Source organism: Salvia splendens, chromosome 9 (assembly GCF_004379255.2).
Source record: "Salvia splendens isolate huo1 chromosome 9, SspV2, whole genome shotgun sequence".
Classification (NCBI taxonomy): Eukaryota; Viridiplantae; Streptophyta; class Magnoliopsida; order Lamiales; family Lamiaceae; genus Salvia; species Salvia splendens.
Genome location: NC_056040.1, coordinates 13,572,757 through 13,592,386, shown reverse-complemented (window position 1 = coordinate 13,592,386; position 19,630 = coordinate 13,572,757). Strand labels below are relative to the sequence as shown.

At 39.7% G+C, this 19,630-nt stretch overlaps 2 protein-coding genes across 2 annotated transcripts; one reads left to right on the top strand and one right to left on the bottom strand.

Moving 5' to 3' along the window:
• Window positions 1–1,186: 1,186 nt before the first annotated feature.
• On the bottom strand, window positions 1,187–3,735 carry LOC121746773 (phosphatidyl-N-methylethanolamine N-methyltransferase-like). The gene is made up of 2 exons (XM_042140702.1): window positions 3,039–3,735; window positions 1,187–1,876 (listed from the first exon to the last, which is right to left on the bottom strand). Exons 1-2 carry the CDS (start codon window positions 3,281–3,283, stop codon window positions 1,627–1,629), a joined length of 495 nt encoding a protein of 164 aa, XP_041996636.1. The 5' UTR covers window positions 3,284–3,735; the 3' UTR covers window positions 1,187–1,626.
• Window positions 3,736–14,827: 11,092 nt separating this feature from the next.
• LOC121746684 (putative receptor-like protein kinase At1g80870) lies at window positions 14,828–17,371 on the top strand. Its single transcript, XM_042140599.1, has one exon. It carries the CDS (start codon window positions 15,091–15,093, stop codon window positions 17,263–17,265), a length of 2,175 nt encoding a protein of 724 aa, XP_041996533.1. The 5' UTR covers window positions 14,828–15,090; the 3' UTR covers window positions 17,266–17,371.
• The last annotated feature ends 2,259 nt before the right edge of the window (window positions 17,372–19,630 follow it).

The following is a 19,630-nucleotide window of genomic DNA, read 5'->3' as shown; positions in this document are numbered from 1 at the left end:
AACGTTTGCCCGTCGATCGCACACGACAAGAACTAGGATCAATTCCTCCTTGAGTCGCGGGAATCTTTGCCCGACGATCAACAACGATAAGAACTAGGGTTTTGGATTGTAGAAGAAAGGAAAATAGAGTGAATTCTCTTATTTCATTGATTGAATAATGAGAATGACAATAGTCCTATTTATAATACTCCTATGAATAACCTAACTTGGTGAACAAGATAATAACGATATGGAAAAGATATGATAATATAATAATAGAGATATGCTAGATATTTCCGAAGATATACTCGTATCAGTGACCCTCAAATATTGTGGAAGGAGAATATGATGCCTCTTTCTTCACTTGTTAATATTGTGAAGATGATAATTTCCATTTCTTTTTTATAAATACTTTTTTTTCCGAACAAAAATCATACTATCTATTTTTCTTGGAAGACGAAACTTATTTACACTTTATTGCAATGGTATCAATCAAGCTATTAAGAATGCATGCCAAAGGTCCACTTCCGACAAAGTTAGTTATTAGAAATATAAGGATGGCATTGATATTCCTCCACTTCTCATACATAATTAATTCGTATAAATTTGTCGCATAGTGACCCTAATGAATCTTCACATATTTGTTGACGTTTACAAATCATGGCAAATAAAATTCTGGTTATTATATATATGAAACCAATCATATGAGGCTCACTTATAACCTACCTACTTATGTTCATCTCATGTTTAATACTCCTATATATGTATATATAAATGCAAGGGGAGGATTATATATTTCCATATTTATATATATATAAACAATTATATGATTCTATGCACTATAGATTTATATAAATGTAATACAATATTGAATATGATTAGGAATAGAGAATCCTATCAACAAATTTATGATGGCAAGGGACCAAGCCGCCGAAGGGATGCCTCTTTGGTTCATTTATATTTAAAGCATTAATTATTCAGTATTTATATATAAGCTCATTATCTGGTGGTAACGAATCGATTAATGAGATGATTAGTGCAATTATATACTACTAGTTTTCAATAATCAATATGACTAATCAATTTAATAACTAGTGCAACTCGTCGAGTTAAAGAGCTATGCTGAACAAGTTCAAATTAGTTTTGATCAAATTGAGATTTGAGTAGTTTAACATAATTCATAATCAGGAGACAAATACAGCAAATATGTCACTGAATATGGACTTAAGTCTCAATCTATGTCTGGAAAACTTATTGCCAAATACATGTATACTTCACCACTAAATTAGGAATTACTATGATCAATTATCGATAAAATTGTAAAATTTGACACGTTCTACACTCTACGGTGCCAGCCCATTTTCACATCAAATTGGGCTGCAAACCAGCCCAATTTTGGGGTTGGGCTGCGGCTATGCTTTTTTAGATCCGAACGATTTTAAAGCACGACCCGACATGAGTTCTTCCATTTGGGCCATAAGCCTGGCCCCTAGATTTCGACAGGTCTAATTATCAAGTGATTCGAATGCACCAGCCATATTGCTGAGGTTCATAGAAACATGTTCACAACAACAAAGGGAAAAATTGGATAAATTATGCATGAAAGAGGTTATTCAAGAAACTATATTGAAGCTTCGGCACCTAACCTCAAGAGAGAGGCTTTGCACGAGTTGAAGGATCTTCCTTCGACTCAACTTGTATCATAAATACGTAGCCCAGAACCCACAGGCCGATGTATAAATAAGGTACCCAAGGAAGACATGCGACAAGGCTCATGATGCTTCCAACGTATTGAGGATCTCTAATTACTCCAAAGGGAAACTCAGTCACCCATGGTATGTTCTTCCCAAAACGCACACCATAATAGGTTCCTGGTTCTCCCAAAAGCTGGTAGACCCTGCATATACCATGCCAATTACAGCAGTCAATTTTCATACAAAACATATGCTTGTAGTATCACAGTGCTAAATGAAATGAGTTGGTAAATGCTTCATCTATCCATGGTAAAATATCGTACGAAGTCACTCCTAAACTGCATTTTCTCTTTTTTTGTGTTCCTTGACTGCAACTGAAAGAAATCAAAAAATTGAAAAGATGGTAGACCAAGAATCAAGACATTTACATTGTTTCTTTCAGGTCATTTCAATATAATTGCCTCGTCCATGCACGTTCATACTTGTGTTTTTCCTGTCTAAATTCAACTGCAATGGCCAGCTCAGTTATGCTAAAATAGAGACATGGAAATGGAATCAAGACAGAAATCCTAACTCCCAAGTGAAAGTAAGTCTATGGAAATGAAGCCAAAATGTTACGTATACGAATATATAACCAAAGGCCTTGGAATTTAACACAATGGGATTGATAACTGCCTATTGGATCCTAAATTAGCATCTAATGAGACTCCATTGTCCGCACTCAGCACCGGCCTTAATGCGTCCATCATAGTTATCAAATGACCAACGTTTCATGTGGATATCGTTTTTAGTCAAATAGGCAGAAAAGGGGAATACATTAACCCAATAAGAGAAACACAGCCTACACATTACTTCACTGGAAAGCAAGGTGAATCATGTACAGGAGCTGAAAATTACCCACAATATAAAAGAGAATTGACAGAAGGAAACACTACCTAAACCTTGCACAAAAGCAACAATGATCCAAGAAACTCAAACAGATAACCAAAATTGCCAGTTTAGCCATAAAAGAACCGCCCAAATGCAGAATGCCTAATCTCAAAACAGTACTTCAAACACAACTAGGCTGTATATGAACAAAACTGAAACGAACACACTAATTTCAAACTTGACTAAATCGACACCGAGCTTTAAGACAAGTATTTGAATCGTTTAACTAACAATCGAATCAAGCTTAACAAACTCTAATAGAGCTAAACCTTAACAAATTCTCCAAACCAATCACAGAAACTATGATCAAGCTTGTTTAATGACGTATCTACCCGAACAACTATACGACATACTGTAAACCTAATAAAAAATATCGAAATACTCTAAAAAACAAACAACAAACACATGGTGTGCAAAGAGCAGTTGGCCGCGAACCTGAAGTTGAGAAACTGGCCGAATAAGAAGAGCGGCCAGAAGTAGAAAGGCGGCGGCCAATGAAGATCGGAGACGGAGAAGAGCGACACGAACTGAACGATCTTAATGAAATGCGACACCAAGGCCATGATTTTGCAGGGGTCACGGCTCCTCCCACACAGATTAACCCATGACTGCGGGTGGTTCCAAAGATAGTAGTAAAATGGAAATGGCAATATCATACCTATGCACGCCAATATCCCCATTTTTTCTCCTTCTTCCTCGTCTCTTTTGCCGGAGCAGATGTAGATTCACGCTAGCTTGATGTGCAGGAATATTGGGTTTGGGAATTTGGGCCTTACTCATACAATTTTAGCCCAAATGAATATCGAATTTGGGCTAAGGCCTCAAATCAAATAATACAAGTTGAATTGAATAAAGACAAAAAAGAAAAGTTGCAAAATGTACCAACCTAGCAAAGGTTAAATTAATCGAATATGAGTGAAAATATTTTTACAGAAAGTGATTTATCAAGAAAAGGGTTGAAAAGTGACGCAAGAAAAGCAAGAACATCATGGAATCTTATAACCCCATGCTCAAATTCCCCCTTTTTTTCTTTTACTTTCAAACGGTGAATGGGCCTACCTCCCTCCATCTACCATCCCACGTTCTTTGTTTCCAAATTAATAAACCAAAAAAGCACTATTCTCTTTGAAATCATTTTATCTTATCTATCAATGGAAAAGAAATTGACAAATCAATGCATACATTTTCTTTGGTTTGAGAGCGTAGATTATATAGATGATTTGGATATATACATGAAGTAGTGATAATTGTCATTTAAATTCTAATCGCAATAATAAATTCGCAATCAAGTTGTCTACAACCATTTTGGTCAATTTAGCTTTTCACCAAATCTTTTACTACTACGGCCATTAAAGAAAACATGACAAATAAATATATTATACTTTCATAGTACGTTTCCAACATATTCAGCGGTAAAAAATATACTACTACTACTACTTAGGGACAAAAAGGTGATTCGCTCACCCCAGGCGCCCCCATAACCCGGCCCGACATCGCTATGGAGGGGTTCAAACACGGTACCTCAGCGGCCCATTAGGTGGGAGGAACTTACACTGGTAACCAGCACACAAGGAGCCACCACAGTGGTGAAACTCCCACACTGCGGCTGCCAGCATTCGATCATGTCTGCTTAGGGACAATCTACTACTACTATGTATTGTTACTTAAAGGAAATTAAAGTAACATAGAAATTCATATATCCGCAAATAATAATACTAACATGACATCACAACACGCAATGATATATTTACACAATTCATATAGGATAAGAATAATAATTCCTAAATAAAAAGATGAATTACATCATATACCTAAATTGCCCACCATATATACTGGACTGGTGGCATTTGACATTTGTTATTGTCATATTACACATGCAGAGCCAGCTACTTAAACATTAAGGTATTTTATTAGAAAGAATATAGTTTAATTTCTTTTATGCAAATACTTTTTATTAAATTACTTCATCAAGAAGATCAATCTCATCCCACGTACTATTAAAAAGAAGGAAAAAAAAAGAAATCCGAACAAAGGTGTTTACAATTTTTCATCTTTTAGGGGTTTCAATAATCTCATGTTTTCCGACTAAACAACTTAATTGATAAGACATTTATCTTTAATTAATAAATCGGGAGTTTAATTCATTTGGTGGGCGTATATGAATTGTATCTAAATTAGTTAAGTGCGCGTTTGATCAAATTTACCATATGTAAGATAATTTTTTCCTATTCAATAAGTCGGATATTACGGAAGTAAATAGGAAACCAATATTTATCCTCTTAAAAAAATATTTTATGCAACGACAAGTGTGGAGACCCAATGCTCAAAACTTTTCTTCATTATTATTTTTGGTTGGACATTGTTCATATATAGAGACCCTATGCTACAACTTTATGTTCCTCTCAATGATTGATTCTTCTTTATTCTTCAATCTATGCAGTGGAATTATGAATCACAACTTTATTTACTTACTATTTTTCCTTTTGGTTGCTTTTCGTGAACCTATCCATTATTACTAGACAAACCAAAAGATGCTCAATCAAGTTTCCTTCAATAAACATTTCAATAAAGTTATTTCGCATTTGATCCAATCAAAATAGAGTTTCCACATAGATTAATACTACTATTAATCTAGTTCAATAGTCAAAAATGCAAATCCGATTTAATTTTATGGGAAACATTAGTTATTCATATTAGACCGAATATCAGATTGATCGATTATTCTGTAAACGTTACGGAGTATATATATTTAGGAGATTTAAGTGGCCTAAAAAGAATAAGTAAAAGAGTGTTGGAGATTTCATTATCCTTTTATATTACGAGGGGAATTTTTGTGTAAAAATTTCACAAGACCCTTTTTATTACAGGATTATTTCGTTTTATAGCGTGAGCCTTAAATCTACTGTAAAGTAAAAGAATGTTGGAGATTTCATTATTCTTTTATATTACAGAGGAAATTTGGTATAAAAAATTCATACGACCTTTTTTATTATTGAATTTTTTCGTTTTATAGCGTGAACCTTACACCTATATATTGGCTATTGTAATTAGCCAGACCGCTATTGATAACAATTTTTAATATGAACTTACAATTAGTATGTCTAACAATTTTAAATATAACACATCAATCTTTTCTAATTAATTTTAATTAAGAAGACATTTAACATTTAATTACTTGTCATCTTATCCATTCCTTAATTTGAGGAATTCATTTTTAATTGTGGTAGTTAACATATTATTATACGGTATAATATCGTTTTTGTTTTTTTCTAAATAGAGTTTTATGTTTTCGCAACTAGAGATTTTTTTCCTTTAGTTTTTCTTTCAAAAATTTGATCAAACCTTTGAAATAGCACGTTAGCAAGTCTCTTTCTTCAGAATTTTCAAATAATATTTGGAAATATTTAAATGGGCTCACAGACAAAAAAAATGCAGGTTGGCATGCAAAGAATTGAATAGATACTATAAGTTTAATTACATATTTTGACAAAAACCAAAAAAAGAAGATAAAATACAAAGATGGCTCACAGCAAAAAGCAAGTGGGCGAGCAAAGAATTGATCGAGTTAATTAAGTGGAATAGATATTCTGAAAAAAAAAAAAAAGAAGTCATGCACTAACAGGAAGTGAACCTTAGTCTATGGAATAGCACATGACTATTATACTGCTAGATCCTAGAAGTCTTAACATACAGTATTTTGGAATTATTCATTTTTTTCTGTTAAAAAAGTGAATTTTCCACTAGATAATATGGTATGGACCACTTTCACTTGTCAAATACTCAAATCAAAACTATATAGTGTATAATTATCAAGATATCATTATGCCAACTTGATATGCACAGGAAGACGCTTATTTTTCAAAGTTTGGAAAGTCTTTCATTTTCGAAAAGAATGAAAATAAATGTTACTCCTAAATTTTAAGTTCAATTCAATTAAATTACCATTAATTTTGTTATTAATTAGTACTCTCTATATATTTCTTTATTAAAAATAAAAAAGAAATGTTATGGAAAATTTATGAAAGTTTTTAATAATTTCGAGTTTGATGTGAATAATTATATACATTACTATTTTTTTCTTAAATTTGTAGATATATATAATTTCTAAATTGTTGCGGATGATTAGTTTGTAATTTAAAATATTCAAAAAGTTCAAAACACTTATAACCATTAGATTGACAAATCTCATGGTCAGGATTTGTTATGGATTTAGACATATAATATCGGGTATCATCGGGATTAACGGGTATACTCGCGCGGGTAGCGGGCATAAAAATCTAAACCACACTACTCGATCCCACCCCGTTTTTAGTTATCGTCGGGTAACGGGTACTTGATACCCGACAGGTAGCGGGCCGAGATGGGAATTACCCATTACCCGCTACCCATTTTGCCACCCCTGGATGAAGGTTGATAATTCTATCTCCACTTTATCATATTATGTTATGGTTGAATTAATTCAAATCAAGAATTAGATTTATAGTTGAGATATGGTCGTAAGTTTTATGTCTCACATGTGATAGAATCTTAAATAGAAATTGGATTTTTAATATAATACATTCACTTGGTATAAGATACATTTTTCCCTAATTAATTAGCTATTAATTGAATATAGTGATCTAAATGGGATGTTTCCTAATTAGTCATTAATTATTGACTAATATATATGTTTTCTATTGGTGTATTGTGTTAAGAGGCTCCTCCTCTTAACTGTCAATCTGCACTCGTTCCTCACAACAACGATTCTGGCGCCCTCGGAAAGGGTCGGCGGCGAAAGAGAATGTTGGCGCGGGGTTTCCCGTCGTCAACTAGGTTTTTTGTGATAACTTTGGACGCAAGCCAATGGACAAATAATTCTTCATTAATTAAAGCAAGATTAATGAATAGCCCTATTTATAGACTAAGGACCCTAGGGTTGATTCGACCTAACCTAATCATTCGGGAAAGAATCAACAAAGAAAACCCGAACGGAGCTTATAAAACGCTCGACGCAAATATTGTTTTAAAATAAATAACAAAAACAAGGAAATAAACAAAAATAAAGAACGCATATTTGGCTGCGTAGTCTCGGAACCACTCCGGCTGCTTGATCTGCTGTCGTTGCCTGAGTTCCCGAGCTGTTGTGCCTTCATCTTGCACCACTTTCCTCGGTGCTTTCACTTCCCGGGGCTGCTCCTCCACTTCAGTTCCGGGTTCGTCCCTCTTTGTGCTATCACTTGGAATCTCTGTTGTCGGGGTTGACATCTCTGCAGTATGCTCGTCTAGTGTGTTCTTAACATATTGCTATTAAGGAAAATTGGAATATTTATATATAATATCTTGATTAACATTAATTTAGTCCAAAAATATATATATATATATATATATATATATATATATATATATGGTTATGATTGTCATGAATTTGGCATTAAATATGTCTTTCACCTGCAAAATCAAATTAAATTACTGTGATCAATTATTTAATTTAATTTTGGTATTACTTGATAAAAAATATGTCCTAATTGAATAGTCACTTGGATGGAAAGTTAGAAACACATAAATTACGAAAAGAGAGAGAAATAAATCCTTGGAGTTGAGTTGCTCTACTACTACACCAAAGAAAATTCAAGGAAAGTCTTCTCCTTCTTCCCCAATCGCTTCCGCTATGGATCGTCAAGGTAAGTTTCGATCTATTATGCTTACAGTTAATTACGTGAAATATATATTGTTCAAAAATCTTGCATTATTTATATTGGATTCTTGAATATGTGAAGTAGTAAATAATACAATGCCTTACATTTTCACATTAAAGGAATAATAGTATTAAAAATTACCCATTTCCGTAATTCTGGCACATCGATCAAATAACGACGTGCATGGCTTTCTAAGTGATGAATCCGCGAATTTTTGATGGTGATGAATGCAGGAAAATGCAGATCACGACACAGAGAATTTACGTGGTTCGATTTACTGAGGTAAATCTACGTCCACGGGAAGAAAAGAGGGCAGAGTTGTATTGCTTGATCTGTTTTCTACAGCTTACAATACAGACTTGCTATATGATCTTTTATGTCTAGAGAGCTCTTTAGAACTTAACCGAACTTAACCCTATCTATCTGATCTAGGTTCTATTTATACATTGAACCAAGATCGTGGCATGCAGCCATTTACTAGGTAGTGGATGTCGTGGAGATCGTGGCGATCTTGCATGGGTCCACTATCCTGCATGAGTTAATGACTGCTTGACACCACTAAATAGATCGTGGGTGTAGTGGAGGTGGAAATCCTGCATGAGTCCACTATCTCCTAGTTCGGTCGAATACTGAGACCGAACTGCTGAATTATTGCCGAGCAGCTTTTGCCGATCTGAGAGTAGAGCTTGATGCCGACCTGAGAGCAGAGTTTGATTGGTTGGCTTTTACCGAGCTGTAGGCTGGGGCCGAACTCTTTGGTTGTGCCGAACTGAACTCTTTAGTCATGCCGGACTGATACTCTTTCTTGGGCTTTAGGCTGATGGGCTTTACTGCTGTTGGGCTTGTTTAGTACGTACTCCATCACTACCCCCCCCGGAAAGCGAAGTGAATTACTTCGGCATTCTGGATAAAGGTACGGGGTAAGTTGATGTTTGTCCTCGGTCTTATGAAGTGAACTCTTCTTTGACCGGACTCGTCTTTGGTCTGATGAAATAAACATCTTTGACCGGACTCGTCTTTGGTCTGATGAAATAAACATCTTTGACCGGACTCGTCTTTGGTCTGATGAAATAAACATCTTTGACTGGACTCGTCTTTGGTCTGATGAAATAAACATCTTTGACCGGACTCGTCTTTGGGTTGATGAAATAAACATCTTTGACCGGACTCGTCTTTGGTCTGATGAAATAAACATCTTTGACCGGACTAAGCTTGTGTCCTAATTTGGCGAGTTTTATCGCTCGGATCGGACTTTCCGTTGTCCTAATTTGGGGATCGGACTTTCCCTTGTCCTAATTCGGCGAGTTTTATCGCGTGGATCGGACTTTCCCTTGTCCTAATTCAGGCAAGTTTTATCGCGAGAATCGGACTTTCGTTGCAGTTCGTTTCAGACGAAGTGCTTGATTCTTAAGCTGAATTGCGGTTTTGTATCCTCTTTAGAAGCTTGGACTTCACAATCGTTGGCTTATTGCAGCTCGTTTCAGACGAACTGCTTATTTAAGCTGAATTGTGGTCTTGTATCCTCTTTAGAAGCTTTGACTCACAATCGTTGGCTTATTGCAGCTCGTTTCAGACGAACTGCTTGTTTAAGCTGAATTGTGGTCTGGTATCCTCTTCAGAAGCTTGGACTTCACAATCGTTGGCTTATTGCAGCTCGTTTCAGACGAACTGCTTGTTTAAGCTGAATTGTGGTCTTGTATCCTCTTTAGAAGCTTTGACTCACAATCGTTAGCTTGTATATGTTCTAAGAAGGGGATCAGCCTTCGAAGAACAAGATACCTCAGTAACATTTGTAAGAGACGACACGCACATAGACAGACAAAACGCACATAGACAAAACGCACATAGACAAACAAAGACCAAGCAAACCAAAGAAAGCACATTGACCGAACATGACTCAAGACTGACTGACCGGACTGTCTCTTACAAATGGAACTTCTTGAGGTTGGAAATGTGCCATGTTCGGGGTACCTGTTCTCCTGACATGTGAGCCAATCTGTAAGACCTTTTGCCGAGGACTTCTGACACCCGATACGGACCTTCTCATGTGGGTTCGAGCTTGCCCAGCTTTTCTGCTCGGCTTACTTCGTTGTTTCTCAAGACGAGATCTCCCACTTGAAATTGCAGCTTCTTCACCCTTTGGTTGTAATACCGGGCTACTTGCTCCTTGTACTTGGCTGCTTTTATGCATGCCAATTCTCTTCTTTCTTCGGCAAGATCTAGCTCGGCTCTCAGTCCGTCGTCATTCATTTCTGCTGAGAAATTTAGAGTTCGGGGACTGGGTATGCCGATCTCCACCGGAATCACGGCTTCAGTGCCGTACACAAGACTGTACGGAGTTTCACCGTTGGAGGTTGTGGGTGTAGTTCGGTAGGACCATAGGACTTGAGGGAGATTTTCTACCCATTGTCCTTTGGCTTGTTCTAACCGAGCTTTTAACCCTTTCACCAGGATACGATTTGTTACCTCCGTTTGTCCGTTTGCTTGTGGATGAGAGACCGAAGTGAACCGCTGTTGAATATTCAGCTCTTGGCACCAATTCTTGAACGTCTTGTCGGTGAACTGAGTCCCGTTATCCGAGATGAGGATGTGGGGTATGCCAAATCGGCACACTATGTTCTTCCAGACGAAGTCCAATGCCTTTGAGCTCGTTATCGTAGCTAATGGTTCAGCCTCCACCCACTTCGTGAAGTAGTCCACGACAACGATAAGGAATTTCATTTGCCGAGGAGCTTGAGGAAGTGGTCCCACTATGTCTATGCCCCATTGCATGAAAGGCCAAGGGCTTTGCATAGTGTATAGATCGGTCTGCGGCATCCTTGGGACATTTGCATGAATTTGGCACTTCGCACACTTCTTGACGAGCTGCACTGCCTCTTGGACCATGGTTGGCCAATAATATCCCCATCTCAGAACTTTTTTAGCTAAAGCTCTGGCTCCGATGTGGCTACCGCACGATCCTCATGAACTTCTCTGAGGATGTAGTCCGTCTCTTCTGGTCCTACGCACCGCAATAACGGCTGGAGGTAAGACTTTCTAAAGAGGACTCCTTCATGAAGTTCGTACCGAAGTGCTCGGCACGTGATCTTCCGAGCTTCTCTCTTATCCTCGGGCAATTGTCCTTGATCCAGATACTGCAAGATCGGCGTCATCCAGTTCGGCGAGCTGGATACTGAATGTACCTCGGCTTCATCAATGCTTCGATGCATTAATTCTTCCGCCTTTGAGCTCGGATCTGAGGCCAACTTACTTAAGGTATCTGCTCGGCTATTTTCCGCTCTGGGAATGCGGATTATCCGAAAATAGGAGAAACTTCGGCTGATGCTTTGCGCTTTGTCCAAATACTTCTTCATTCTCTCGTCACGAGCTTCACTTGTACCCAACATGTGATTTACTATGACTTGTGAATCACAATGGACTTTGAGAGATTTGACGAGCAGACTTTGCGCTAACTGGAGTCCGGCTAGGAGGGCTTCGTATTCGGCTTCATTATTAGTAGTGGGGAATAGGAACCGAAGTGAGTAGGTTACCTCGTGTCCGTCGGGAGCGACAAGTAAAATACCAGCTCCACTTCCCATCTTGTTTGAAGCTCCATCTACGAATCCGCTCCAGCAGTCCGGCGGCTCTACTTCGGATTCCAAGGGCTGTGCTAGTTCGGCATTGGCAGAATTTTTCTGTTCGGCAATGACAGGGTTTGCTTGATCGAACTTGGCCTCTGCAAGAAAATCTGCCAAGGCTTGTCCCTTGATGGCTTTTCGAGGTAGGTACTCGATTGAGTGTTCTCCCAGCTCTATGGCCCATTTGGCGATTCTGCCTGATGCTTCTGGCTTGGTCAAAACTTGCCGAAGAGGCAGATCGGTTAAGACACATACCTTGTGAGCATAGAAGTATGGCCGCAGTCTCCTTGCTGCATTTACTAATGCCAGAGCAATTTTTTCCAGAGGTGGATACCTTGTTTCTGGATCTCTTAATGCTCGGCTTGTAAAGTAGATGGGAAACTGCTTTAGGCCTTCTTCTCGTACAAGCACCGCGCTAATGGTTTGATCGGATGCCGCTAAGTATAAGAAAATCACTTCGGCATCTGTTGGAGCAGAGAGAATTGGAAGCTCGGCTAAATAACTTTTGAGCTCGTCAAAAGCCTTTTTCTGCTCTATGACTTCAGAGACGATTTAGTCTTCCTGGCAGGGAGAGCGTCAATAGTTAGGATTACTCCATCATATTGCGGCTCGTTATCGTCTTCGGGATCCCGTTGCCTTTTCGGATCCTGAGGAGCGCAGTTCGCACCTCCCTGCTTTTTGTTCCTTTTCGGCTGCTTGCTTTGGTATTTTTTTAACGTCCCTGCTTTCACAAGGGCATCAATACCTGCAGCTAAATGTCGGCACTCCTCGGTATCGTGACCGTAGTCTTGATGGAAGGAGCAATATTGATCCTGAGGTCGGCGCGCGGTCGATTTCGTCATCCGCCTTGGCTTTTCGAACATATCGGAATGCAGTTCGAAAATTTCCGCTCTTGACTTGTTCAATGGTACGAACTGAGCGGGCGGCTTCTCAGGATTGAGACGTGGCCCCAATCTGCCTTGTACCGGTGCCCTTTGAATTCTTTCAAAAGGAGTTCGGCGAGGAAGCACCTGGCCGCTTTGATCGGGCTTCTTTTTCTCTTCTCGGGATGAGCTGTCTAAAGACCGTTTTCGACGGTCTGCCTCATCCGCACGGGAAAACTGGTCCGCAATGTCCCACATTTCTTGAGCTGTTTGCGGACCGCACTCCACGAGCTTTCTGTAGAGAGCTCCGGGCAGGATTCCATTTTGGAATGCCGAAATGACAAGTAGATCGTTGAGATCATCTACTTGTAGGCATTCCTTGTGGAATCTCGTCATGAAGTCGCTGATCTTTTCGTCGCGATCTTGGCGTATAGAAAGCAGCTGAGCCGAAGTGATCCGGGCTTCCGCTTTCTGAAAGAACCTCCTGTGGAAAGCATCCATTAGATCTCGGTAAGATCTAATGCTGCCTTGGGGGAGGCTATCGAACCACCTTCTTGCGTTCCCGATAAGCAGCTCGGGGAACAGCTTGCACATATGGACCTCATTGAGACCCTGGTTCGCCATGTTATACTGATAGCGTCCCAAGAAGTCATGAGGATCCACTAGCCCGTCATAAGTCATTGACGGTGTCCGGTAGTTCCGCGGCAAAGGAGTTCGGGTGATATCGTCCGAGAACGGAGTCTTTAATGCTCCGTACATGGCGAACCCGATATTTCTTCGGTACGGAGGAGATGGAGTTCTCCTGTGGTTCCGGTACCGAGGAGGAACAGGAACATGTCGGGGTTGAGGATTCTTTCTCCTGGAAGACACGTCACTACTGCGGTAGTGACTTTCATGTCTGGATGAGGAGGGAGAATCCGCCGTTGTCTTCTCCGGCTGTTGGCTCTTCTGCAGGAAGGTTAAGAACTCATCCTGCTTCTCAGCCAAGAACAGCTTGACAGCTTCATTTAAATCGGGCTGCTGGGAAGACTCGGTGCGATCTCTCCTGGAGTGGCTTGTTCCTTCTTCGTGAGAACCGGAGGTAGATGTCTCCCGAGGCCGTTTTTCAGACCTGCGAGCTGGACTAGCTTCCTCACGGTTATCACGAACGGTATTACGGGTATGCATTTTTTTGGGGTGGAAAAAGGGTCAAAAATTCGCTTTATCACAAATTTGGTTCTCTGTTTTCCCACAGACGGCGCCAGTGATGAATCCGCGAATTTTTGATGGTGATGAATGCAGGAAAATGCAGATCACGACACAGAGAATTTACGTGGTTCGATTTACTGAGGTAAATCTACGTCCACGGGAAGAAAAGAGGGCAGAGTTGTATTGCTTGATCTGTTTTCTACAGCTTACAATACAGACTTGCTATATGATCTTTTATGTCTAGAGAGCTCTTTAGAACTTAACCGAACTTAACCCTATCTATCTGATCTAGGTTCTATTTATACATTGAACCAAGATCGTGGCATGCAGCCATTTACTAGGTAGTGGATGTCGTGGAGATCGTGGCGATCTTGCATGGGTCCACTATCCTGCATGAGTTAATGACTGCTTGACACCACTAAATAGATCGTGGGTGTAGTGGAGGTGGAAATCCTGCATGAGTCCACTATCTCCTAGTTCGGTCGAATACTGAGACCGAACTGCTGAATTATTGCCGAGCAGCTTTTGCCGATCTGAGAGTAGAGCTTGATGCCGACCTGAGAGCAGAGTTTGATTGGTTGGCTTTTACCGAGCTGTAGGCTGGGGTCGAACTCTTTGGTTGTGCCGAACTGAACTCTTTAGTCATGCCGGACTGATACTCTTTCTTGGGCTTTAGGCTGATGGGCTTTACTGCTGTTGGGCTTGTTTAGTACGTACTCCATCACTAAGCAATCAAACAATATCATTTGTCAGTAGCTATATTTATAAGAAAGGATTTGAATAGATATTAAAAAACAAGAAAAAATTAAAATAACAATCATACCGATACCCCAAAATTCTCCCTTCAAAGCTGCAAATGCATGTCTGTTTAGTCAAAAGTTTCAATATATGGGCCCCTTTTTCAATTTATTTCTTCTTCAATTCTCTCCACAATTTCAACTCAATCATCCACATTAAGTTAAACCATATCTCCCTAAATCTGTTATTATCCAACTTACTCAATTTTTTCATAATTTCAGCAAACTTTCGGAGTATATAGTAGTACTAATATATTTCTATGGTTATCAAACTCCAGTACTTGCACGTCACCACAGTTATTTACTAGTTTTCTTCAACATTCTGAGAAAGCCAGAAGTGAAAAAAAATGGCTTCAAGGCAGCCATTCCCACCAAATCCAAGGCCTAAAACCAGCATAATTTTTCTTGCAATCACAATCTCGACTTCACTCATCATTCTCTCTGCAATTCTGTATTTTATTTACTATTTATGGTACACTTTAGTTCACAGGTCAAGAACCAGCCCATTTGATGGAGCTTCTCCATTGAAGCAGCTTCAAAGATTCAGCTACAAAGAGCTCAAGAATGCCACCAACAGCTTCAGTAGCTCCAGCTGCATAGGAAAAGGGGGTTCTTGCACTGTTTTCAGAGGAATCTTGAGGGATGGGAAATTGGTGGCTGTGAAGCTTCTTGATTCAGCCTCTTTTCAATGTGAACAGGAGTTTCAGAATGAGTTGAAGATTCTTGGTGGGATAAAATCCTGCCCTTTTGTTGTTACTCTGTTGGGTTTTTGTGTGGAGGGGAAGAAGAGGCTCGTGGTGTATGAATATATGCCTAACAGAAGTTTGCAAGAATCGTTATTCTCTGAATCAGACAGCCTTAACTGTGGTGATACGAGGCTGAGTTGGGGCAGGAGGTTTGGTATAATTCATGATGTTGCAAAGGCTTTAGCTTTCTTGCATAATGAATGTGATCCTGCTGTGATTCATGGGGATGTGAAGCCAAGCAATGTGTTGCTTGACACTGAGTTCAGAGCTAAGCTTTCCGATTTCGGCTTGTCTAGGTTGAAGGTTGAGAGTGAGGGTGAGATTGGTGTTGATTTGTTCAGTCAGGATCTGTGGAAGAGTCAAGAACTTTCTGGAAACTCGAATGCTGGCGTGGGAGGGGGTGGAGAGAATGAGAGTACTCCTAACGTAGGGACTCCTGTGGAGAGCCATGAGAACGATGAGGTGGATTTTGCATTAGCTTTGCAAGCATCTGCCTCTTCCAAGAGTAGTTGTAGGGTTTATCACAATGTTATGGGATTAGCTATAAATTCTTTGAATTTCAACTTTAGCCCTGATTGTGGGAGTGAGAATAAGGGGGGTGGGGAATTGAAAGGGAAGGAGCTATCAGCAAATGAAAATGGTGGGGTGGAGTGGAGTAAATTTGTGCCTTATGATGATGAGTTGAGCAGTGTGGATCATAGTAAGGAGCTGAACTCGAATGCTGCCATCGTTGGTGAAGATAATGGCAGTCGAGAAGATGCGGGTGCTAAGCAATGGGGGAAGGATTGGTGGTGGAAGCAGGATGGGAGTGGTGAGTTTTGTAGTAAGGACTATGTGATGGAGTGGATTGGTAGCCAGATTTGCCATTCGACTGATTGGGACGAGGAGAAGGGGGTAGTCGAAGAGAAAGCTAGCCCGGATCATGCTAAGCATTTGTATAAATGTGAGGAAGTGGGTGAGAATTCTGTTCAAGAACCTGCATTTGAATGTAGTGGGGAGGGTGTTGAGAAGGAGGATTCAAAAAGGCGGAGGGCTCACGGAAGGAAGCATAGGAAGATGCATGAATGGTGGAAAGAGGAGGAAATGGATGAAGCTAAGAAGGCAAGTAGGCTTCTAGTTTGGAGAAGGGGTAGGTTCAAAGTGCCACATTTGAGATTAGGGAAATGCTTCAAGTTCAAGAATAGGAAAAAGTTGAGGAATGGAGATGATCATCACAATGCAGATGATCAGAACATGGAGTTTAGCTTCAGAAAGGGGTGGAGGAGAAAGAATCCACCGCGTTCCATGGGGAGCGAGGATCTTTTCAGCCGGGAGTTGAGCAGCACGACGAGCATGAGGGGCACGTTGTGCTATGTGGCGCCAGAGTACAACGGCTATGGCTACTTGATGGAGAAGGCTGATATTTACAGCTTGGGAGTGCTAATCCTTGTGATAATCTCCGGGAGAAGGCCGTTGCACGTGCTGTCCTCGCCTATGAAGCTAGAGAAGGCCAACTTGATTAGCTGGTGCAAGAGCTTGGCTCACTCTGGGAACACACTAGAGCTGGTTGATCAAAGGCTGAGAGATGAGTACAGCAAGGAACAAGCCACTTTGTGCATAAATTTAGCCCTTGCTTGCCTGCAGAAAATGCCCGAGTTAAGGCCGGAAATTGGCGACATTGTCAAGGTTTTGAAAGGAGAAATGGAGCTCCCTTCACTGCCATTTGAGTTCTCCCCTTCTCCGCCTCCCAAGCTTCACAGCCGTTCAAGACGAAGACACAAGAGCTGCGTGGATTAGCTAGGTCGTTTCGTTGGATCAGACCAGGAAAAAGGCTTGATCAAGAATGTTTCAATATTGTGATCAAATGATGTTTATAATTGTGGATTGATGTGATAAAGTTTAAGCTTTGCCTTCTTACTTACACAAGATAGGATTCAATGTTAAGAGTTAGACCCTTTGAATTCAAGAACTTGTGCTGTTCCAATTGAGTTGAAGAAGACTAAAAAACTTACAAAATTTTAATATGACGATTGACAAGTGAAGAAAGTCCTAGTGTGAAAGGGACAAGGAATCTACAAGACAAATGAAGTGAGGTCTTGCTTCAGCAGTTAGGGATATTTATTACAAAAATGAGCCACCCCAGCTGCATTGGAATCATGATTTATTATGGTTCACCTAAGTAGTAGTAATATTTGGTTGTGTAGGAAAATTTTAAAACCAAACGAGCCGAAACAGTATTTAATGTTTGAAATGTTTGGTAGAATCATTTTTGTTTATGATGTGAGAATTGGAACAGTGAGTATAAATTATAAAAATGATTTCTTTCTCCAATTTCCACTCTCTATACTTTGCTTGAAAATGTAGAAATTTTATAAGATTGCGAAAATAAACCCTCTTCCAGTTGGATTATTATTTTGTTTTTTCAAGAAGATATACATGATTGTTTGCTGAATACATAGGTAGCGATCGACCACCCATTAATTCTGGACAATAGTCTTCAATTTGAATTTAATGCCGCCCATTCATTATATGTAATTTAATATTATCCGATACAGTTTTCCATTTGAAATTATTATTGATGTGCATTAAGTTAATATAGTTGCAATAAATTTTGGAAACTCAATTTAGATATTAAATTATGCAATATCATTTGCTTTTTTATGTGGGAAAGATGATATTGCGAATGGAATACATTTTTGAAATAATACATACTCTAGGTTGTGGTGAAGCAAACCATATCCCACATCGGAGAATGAATAAGAGTTGCAAGCATATAAATGGGCTATCCCAACTCCATTAGTATGAGGCCTTTTGGGGAGTACCCCAAGAGCAAAACCGTGAGGGCTTTGCCTAAAGCGGACAATATCATACTAATGTGGAGTTCGGGTGTGCACCACCGGGACCCAACAGTGGTATTAGAGTGCTGGTTCAGGGGCTGGGGCCTGTGTGGCTCGGGGTTCGGTGGGTTGCGCTTGCAAGTTCTTCGATGTGGTGTGTGAGCTCGACTAAAGACCTGGGGTGACCTGGTGACCTGTAACATGGGGGCACAGACATGTGGTCTTGGTTTGAGGGGAGGATTGTGGTGAAGCAAACCATATCCCACATCGGAGAATGAACAAGAGTTGCAAGCATATAAATGGGCTATCCCAACTCCATTAGTATGAGGCCTTTTGGAGAGTACCCCAAGAGCAAAACCGTGAGGGCTTTGCCCAAAGCGGACAATATCATACTAATGTGGAGTTCGGGTGTGCACCATCGATACCCAACAGTGGTATCAGTGCCCTGGTTCAGGGGCTGGGCCTGTGTGGCTCGGGGTTCGGTGGGTTGCGCTTGCAAGTTCTCCGATGTCTCTGCGTGAGCTCGACCAAGACCTGTGGTGACCTGGTGACCTGTAACATGGGGCACAGACATGTGGTCTTGGTCTGGTGGTCTTGGTTTGAGGGGAGGATTGTGGTGAAGCAAACCATATCCCACATCGGAGAATGAACAAGAGTTGCAAGCATATAAATGGGCTATCCCAACTCCATTAGTATGAGGCCTTTTGGGGAGTACCCCCAATAGCAAAACCGTGAGGGCTTCGCCCAAAGCGGACAATATCATACTAATGTGGAGTTCGGGTGTGCACCACCGATACCCAACATAGGTATTTAACTTGTAATCAAATTGATCGGCCATATATCAGTGTCTAACATCATATTATGTCAAAATTAGATATACAATACAAATACTTGTTTCAAAGCGTCTGATTATGTGATTTAAATTGAAGCACATAATATGATAGGTCTTGTTAGGTTGAAAATTAGTATCTTAAATTGATAACTGATAACTATGTCAACAACACGTGTTATAAATGTCGACACGAAGATATTTGTATGTCAACTACATTTAGTTGACATACGTGTGTCTTCTATTAAAATCAATATTTACATATCAACAGAAAACATACGTATGTCAACTACATTTAGTTGGCACACAAATTTCTTCGTGTTGATATTCATAACATGGGTTGTTGACATAATTGCTAGTTATTAATTTAAGATAGTTATTAAGTGATCATATCCCTATATATATAATCATAAATACTGAAAAAAAAATTAGTTAATTAGTCAATTAAATATTAACGAATTCGATTATAAGATTAAAAATAGAAGAACCTGTGTGT